We start from the raw sequence: 7,981 nt of genomic DNA, 5'->3' as shown, positions 1-7,981 counted from the left end.
GTGGGCCATCAGCCTAGAGACGCGCATGTTTGTCCCTATATGAGGGTGCCTATTCCACAATGGGTATCGTGTCGCTTACCTGGCTGAGGAGGGCTGTCGGGATCGAGGGTGCCGCTGACGTGGGTGCATAGCGGCGAAGAAGACGTACAACGCAGGGATGTCGACGCTGGTGTTGTTGTAGTGGCCGGAGTTGTGACCACGGGCGGTGCAGATGTGTCGTCGTCGCAACCATAGTTGCCAGGAAGAAGAAGGATGTCATATCCTCCAAAGCGATCATGTGAATCTTTATGGTGTCGAAGCAATAGAGCCTCAATTTTTGTTTGTGTTTGAGGCCAAAGAGCCTCTGTTCTTTTTAGTGGCTGATTAGCGGTATAAGAGCAAATGCATGATAACGTATTACAAGAAATTATAGAGAGATAAAGAAGTTGAGAAAATGAAAACTCTTGTTATTGATTCATAGGGTGCTTACATATTTATACATGCTAAATGAATATAATGAAAGAAAATGACTATAGAAAAAATATTACTTTTCAATAGAGACAATTCTTGATAGTTGATAGTGTAATTGATCATATAGTTAAACATCCAAATAATATTTATTTATTAGAGGTGTTTATTTACAACAGCTACTAGCTACTATTAGTATGTGCACTATTTGCTTCCTTATGATAACGTAGAGATCGCTGCATCCGTCTGAAGCTTCGTTTAAGGTCATGGCGGTGCTGACAGTGGCTTTGGTTTAGCTGCTCCGGTGACGGCAGACCCTATGCATGCACATGCACTTCCACCCATTTGACCATAAGTTCAACAGTTGGAGGTAGGTATGGACGTTGGATGGGGGAGAGAAAACTAACCGTTGTCTTGTTTATCTTTTTTCCCGTATCTTTCTCCACAGTGGTCGAGCTGACCCGTCAAGTGACCTGCATGTGCATACACAGTCACTCGACACGGCAAATCTTCACTGGTATCTTTGCTCTTGAGGGTTAAGCAGATGGTCAAGCACAATCTGCATCAAACTGAGAGCTAGCTGTTTGAAGTTTAGAATATAATACTCTAGAACTTTCAGGGTGCAAAAGAGTACTTCCTCTCGTCCCAAATATGAGTTCATTAAGACAACAACAAAGTCTCCAATATAATACTTTAATTAATAATATCTATAAAAATATATTATTTTAATAAGAAGAGCTATATATTATTAAAGTGTTTTTACGATAAATCTAATAGCATTGATCTTATGTTGTCAATCTATATATTTTTTTAAAAAGAAAAAAATGGTTCTATAGCATCGAAATTTCTCATGTTTAGTTTCATACCACTTAAATGTTCCGGTGCACTTTAATACCACTCAAATTTCCCACCGTTTAGTTTTTTAGCACTACCATCACTTGGGACTATTTTGCCTTTGCCTCTAGGTACGAGACCATCAGATCCATGGGCCAAACCCAAACTTAAACCACAGATGTGTTCTCCTCTTTGACAGGAGGCACGCACCTGTGCAGTGCCCCTCTCCAGCCCCCTCGGTCCATGGTGACTCTCCTTCCACGGCGCTCCTCCACAGCGGTGCCCCTCTCTAGCCCCCTTGGTCCACGACGGCCCTCTCCCCACACACGGCACCCTCGATCGACGTCGCTCCTCCCAGACGCAAGCCATCCCATTCACAGCGCTTCTCCTAACAGAGAGGTGCCACCATGGCGCTGCTCTCTGGCGAGGCGCCCCTGTCCACACTGTAGCTCTCGGCCCTTGTCCACGGGATGTTGGCTCATGAGTGGAGAGTGGGAGGTGCACGCGGCACTGGTGGTGAGACGGAAGCGCGCACAATGCGGGTGGAGGGGGAAGGATAGCGTGCAAGGGGGTGGAGACTCGTGGCGCATAGGAGGGGAGGGGGAGTCGCACAGCGGCAGCAGGGCCGGAGAGTGGGCCGGAGAGTTGTTGCGCAATGGGAAAGGCTAAGGAGGGGATAAGTGGATAAAACCTAGTTTGGGCCACTTTGGATATTCAACATTCATTTTTTAGCGAAAATAAAAGAGTTGCAAATAAATCCTAACGGTAAGTGACGGTAGTGCTAAAAAACTAAAAAGGTGGAAATTTTCAGTGGTATTGAAGTGCACCGGAACATTTCAGTGGTTTAAAACTAAACACAAGAAATTTGGATGCTATAGAACCAATTTTTCCTTTTCAGAAATAGAGGATTAAAGTGAAAAAGGTTTGATTTAGAATGATCGTAAATGAATTTATATTTAGGATCAGAGATAGTAGCTGTAGACTGACCATTTGGAGTTCTAACCACACCTCATAGCATTTGGAATTCTCGCCACGCCTACCGAGCTCACTGGACTAGGCATGCAGCTTAGCATTCAGGTGCACTTGGCCCTGCAGGAACCTGGCCAAACCCATCTCATGATACAAACGTGCCCTAATTAGAGCTCGACGAGACACAAGTTTATAGCTGCGGCGATAACATGCAAGTTTAGTGAGTTACGTTCAGATATTCTGTTCCAGAACAGAAATGCGTTCTGTACTTAGGCTAGAACGCAGTCTGAAATACACATTTGCTGTCTCAAACTCTGAATATGTAACGCAGATACAGAGCAAGGCTCTCCAACCACAGCTATGCGCAAAAACAACATAATGAGAAGTGCAATATAAACATCGGATTAATTGACAACTCGCGTGTAGTTTTTCTCAAGAAGCCAGCCCAACAAGAATTGAGTACACATGGGCAGGCCAGAGACGGACAGTTCAGCAGTACAATAGGTTCCAAAATATTGAGCTTCGCAAAAGGAAGTTCGGCGGTGCTTTATTCTTATTCCTCAGAGCAAACAGAGTGCAAATAGTTGGTGCTCAGCGATAATAATGAACAATTAGGTAGTTTGTACATAGACGATGAATACTTTAAACAATCAATTTGGCAAAAACAGGCGGAACTCCTTACAGATGCAGCGGTGGAACCAGCAGAGCCATTACATAGCAGCAGCTGTACCATCACTGAGTAGCAAGAAAGGATTAGGCCACACTCTGAACAAAAAGAAGCTTGCGGATCTGCAAGGACAAGAGGATTGCATTAACCCGGTTAAAACTCAAGATTTCATGATCAAGTGATAATCAATTGCTCTGCAAAACACCCAGAATGCACTCGTAAATGAGAAAACATTGGTGATGGATAAAGCAGAACATTGTAAACTTGTTAGCATATTTTCTGTTAAATAAAGGCCACTGGACATGATGCAAACTCACGAGTTTGGTATAACAAAATTATTTAAGAAAATGATATGACTTAGGCACCTCGGGTAACTTCTTGCGGAAGACAACTTCCAGCCTTGCATCAAGTGTATTCTCACACACAATCTTTCCATCTCGAGAAGCCAGCACAACACCTCCGGAGCTGAATAAACAAATATTTTTAGCATAAATAAAGATAAGAATTATCACCAAGATTGGGGTGAACAACCAGCTTCAAACTATTGGAAGAAGATTATACGTATATGGAATTCCAGGTTTCAAGAAGATACTAAGACCAACATATCTTTAAGCATACATAGAAATCATGCTATGTACCAAATAGCGCAAAAGATGGATTGTTTTTTATGCAACAAAAGAAATGTGATGATTGCAGCAACAAATTGGAAGTATTTTCTCTTTTTTTTTCATGTTTAATCATTTTACCAAGACAGACATGTATTAGTGCAGGACAGGTTGCCATAGTCTAGTGCGATATCATAATATTGAATGTATCTTTGCCTCTGCAGAAAAAGAACACAGAATATGACATAGCAGAGTACAGTAGCCAGCCATTCATAAAAAATATAGAGGTAAGCTCAGTGCTGCCACGATCTGATGCACCAAATACATATTTTAGCATGTCACAGGCAGCAGAAATAGGCAACCATGAGCAATAAAATAGTAACTGTGACAGAAGAAGCATTACCAAAACTGGACATGAGAATCATGATGGCTTGGAGCAGATGGCAGGTACACATTGTGGTCAACAAGTATCTCTGGCTCATGGACATCTGCTTTTGATGCATACTCATGCTTCGCTGAATGCAGTACTGATTCCACATGATGGTGATCTTCCTTACGGCAACGGAGCAATACAGCTGGTTCTTTCAACCGAAGCAAGCCCTGCATTTGATCAAAGAGACTGATTTTTGACAATACGAGGAAGCAACAATCAGACGGTCCCAGAATGGCACATAGCATATTTGACCCTATTAAGCAGCATGACATTAATTCAGATAAACTGAGATCTAGATGCCACAGAGCAGAAAGTACTCCAGTTTCTGAGCCTAGGCTGTGATTTAAGATTTCAACATACCTTAATATTTATATATGTCATTTTGTGTACAGACTTTAGATGCCCTCTTGTTGGAGTTTTAAAGAAAGGGAGATTAAGTGTGGATGTTATATTCGTCCAAACCTGAACAATGAGCTCTTTTAAAAGGTTCTTGTATTCATGGTGGTTTTGGCTGACAAGGAGTACTTCCTTCATGGCATCCTCTTTCATTTTGTTAACCAAATCATCCTGAGCTTGAAGAACTTTGATGCGAGAAGCATTCAGCTGCATAGAGTACTCACTGATAAAAAGCAAAGAAGGAATTTGTCAGATTACAAGTTGAGATACTCTCAAATACAGATGCAAAATGGTATGATACACTCACATAATGTCTGGTACATGTATTCATGAAAAATTAACTTGTAATAACAATGATACCACTCTACACCTCGTTTATATGTAAACTAAATGCCATTGTTTCCACTTATTCATGAAAAATTAACTTGTAACAACAATGAAACCACTCTACAGCTCATTTTATATGTAAACTAAAGTGCCATTGTCTCCGATCAACAATATTCAGTTACTTTCCTGACATATGAACTGTGTCAGGAGTTTCAAATCTATTATGTCAGTTTCCAGTGTCTATCTGTGTTTTACAGTGCCAGAAATAGTTGTATTTTATCCTAAGCATATGGCATTTGCATATTCCTTTTTCAGGTTTACTGTCATCCTGCTCCCGCCTCCTTACCTCTACAATATCTCGTGAATCTTACAATACTATAAAACAAGGACTGCAGCTGATAAAATTTTGTTTCCAAGATAAAATATTCACTCAACTTATATGTTAAGTGTTTTGCGCGGAAGCTACACATCGGCATAACAGTCTGGTCAACCTTTGCTCCATGCATGAAGCACACCATTTCAGTCTCAGAATATGCATGCGGTCAACAAGTGATCACCACCAATGTAACTGTGAGACATCAGCAGTTTGCAGTTACCTTTTACCACATTTAGTTTAAGCACTGATAAAATGCTGCTCTAGTGTACAGTTCATCTCGAATGCTCAATGACATATTGTGATGTTAATGTAGTGCAGCACATGTTGTGAACATTTTAAACATGATATGCATCTTGTGGCATCATATTCCGTAGTGACCCCTATCCATCAACAAAGACATCTAATTCAGAGAATTCAAGTCTCACATTTTCTTCCGAACATCAACCTGCTTCTCTTTCCGTTCATACTCTTGCCTAATCTTCTTTTTCTCAGCTTCTACAAGCTGCAACTTCTCAATGTTGAACTCCTGCAGAGTTCTCATATAAATAAGTTAAACATGATGATAAAATTGAGATGGTTGAAAAACTTCTATCAAAGCAAAGAAATTATAACAACACAAACAAAAAAGGGAATAAACAAGCATGTGCATCAAAGAATGTGTTAAATTGTCAGATTCGAGACAGATATCGACCAAGCCATATTCACATCCATATACCCTAATCTAGCCACAGAATTTGAAACTGCATATGCTCTTGAAATTTGAATCCAAAGTGTATCAGGTACAAATTTAAATCGAATATTGACCCGTTTCGGTCATTATTTGGCATCACCTATGCAGCATTAACCTCGTACGCTCATATGAAACGCACTAAACCACAGCAATATGTACATCAAGTGCAAGGAATATATTTTTAAGTCAGATTCAAATATGTATTCAGATGGAGAGGATTCTGTTATTCTAATAATAAAATCTAAATCTCTATCACAATTTACAGGCTTAACATAATCAAATATTTCAGTTACCTCGTATTCAGTTTTCACCCATATTCATAGACATGACTAATATTAGAAAAAACGTCAAAATAAAAGGAAAACAAGAGTATATTTCACGAGGTGATTTGCTCAACACATGACTCAAATGCATAAACATGACTTGGTTGCTTCACAAAGTAAAATACTGCCTCAACGCATATACTCAGAGAACGCACTATTCCCGTTTCCCCGACCCAAAGATAGAACGTCAAGTGACAGCTGGCAGGTAATAACATATTTGATGCTGCTTAGGAAGTAGAATTCTGACTGTACCATCGCAAGTTAGGTACAATAGGGGAACATAAGTTACTATACCAACTGTAGGCAATCACATAAATTAATCGTACAAACTCAAGTGTTGATAAACAGATTTACATCGTATGTCATTTTGTTCTCAATTCAGCTGCAAAGACAAACAAGAATAAGCACAAATGTGCACAATAATAGCAACCATTCGACAAAAAAAAAGTGCTGCCTAGTATCCACTATGCTAGCAATTATCCAGCTAACAACCAAAATTGGTATTTATCACATTCCATCTCCCACTCCAAGTGCTCCATTTCTCACTACAATTACAGCGGTTCTACACGGTTAGTGGTATTCCCCCCTTATTATCAAAAAGGTTGTCTGAAGCTTTGCTCCTAGAACCATCTAGAGAACAAATGGGATCAGGAAATTGACAAACTGTTCCCTCTTAAAGTTCTCAGTTCAACTTAAGCTCCAAATTCGCTTCTCGAAACATGAAGAAGCCTGTGTATCACCTATGAGGTAGAATGTTAGTATTTGCAGTCTGGAGAACCACCTAGTCTGGCTACAGTCACACAGAAGTCTCCGAATTAAAGTCACTAGATAGAGAAGGGCGTGGATTGACCACCAAGCGTACTTCCAAGTTCTGAGTCAAAGCTTGCAGGGGTAAAACCTCCGTGATCAAGTAATTTCTAAACTGTTCCCCACCCCCCGTGATCGTCACAAGCTCAAAGCCTTAAGCCACGCAAACCCGAATCCAGACGCTCCGATCTGCCTGGGAACTAGAAAGCTTCGTCGATTCTACTACGGATCTCGTGGCTCGTGCTCCAGAAATCGAAAACTCAGGTCAAACAACCGAGCGGCTCGGGAGCGAGGCGGGAGCTCCTAGACGCTACGAGATCACGGATGGCATCGAACAGATCGGCGGAACGAGAAGCTTCAGGAAGCTTCGAGACGGAAGGCGGAAGCGGGGGAAAGGAAAACCGACCTCCTCGGCGGAGACGGAGATCTCGCTGGCCTTCTCGTCGGCCTCCTGGCGAATGAACCGCACCATCTGCTGGATCTGCTTGGCGACATCGGTGTCGTTCATCTTGGCGGGGGCGGCGGATCCGATGGCCCTCCGGCTGCTCTACTTGCCCCGGCGACCCGACCACTGCTGGAGGAAGGGGGATGCTGCAGCGAGGGAGGAGTCGGGAGTCCACGGGAACGCGAATGGCCGAGGTGGACGTCGTGGGGCTAGTCTGCCGCGGGAGCAACGTGATCGGGTTGGCTCCCTTGGTTGCCGCTGCCTGCCTGTATTTGATATCATTATATTATTTCGTGGACCCGGTCCATGGATCCGTGATCTACATCTTTGCTTTCGGTCGTTATCCGAGTATCCGATACTAGATGTTATTATGGAATATGAAAATTGCGTTTGTCCCCTTCATTTTCAAGGATTATTGGTGCAGAAACATTGCTCAATTAACCAGTTCTACATATTAAGAGCCTTTCGAACGGAGGATTCTGAAAAATATAAGAATAAAAAACACAGGATTAGAATTGTCTGGCACTTACAAATCTATAAGAATCTAGAATGAAAAATTTCTAGTGGATCGACTAGATAAAACAAAGTAAAACATATAAATGAGAGAAGAGAAAAGAGATAG

The 7,981-nt window shown here is 41.6% G+C and overlaps 1 protein-coding gene across 1 annotated transcript; it reads right to left on the bottom strand.

Moving 5' to 3' along the window:
- Positions 1-2,765: 2,765 nt before the first annotated feature.
- On the bottom strand, positions 2,766-7,619 carry LOC133908400 (V-type proton ATPase subunit E-like). The gene is made up of 6 exons (XM_062350412.1): positions 7,321-7,619; positions 5,480-5,580; positions 4,418-4,574; positions 3,926-4,122; positions 3,283-3,382; positions 2,766-3,039 (listed from the first exon to the last, which is right to left on the bottom strand). Exons 1-6 carry the CDS (start codon positions 7,420-7,422, stop codon positions 3,004-3,006), a joined length of 693 nt encoding a protein of 230 aa, XP_062206396.1. The 5' UTR covers positions 7,423-7,619; the 3' UTR covers positions 2,766-3,003.
- Between the last annotated feature and the right edge of the window lie 362 nt (positions 7,620-7,981).

The sequence above is a fragment of the Phragmites australis genome, chromosome 2, assembly GCF_958298935.1.
Source record: "Phragmites australis chromosome 2, lpPhrAust1.1, whole genome shotgun sequence".
NCBI lineage: Eukaryota > Viridiplantae > Streptophyta > Magnoliopsida > Poales > Poaceae > Phragmites > Phragmites australis.
Note: the sequence above shows the minus strand (reverse complement) of the source record. Positions and strands in the feature narration are given on the sequence as shown.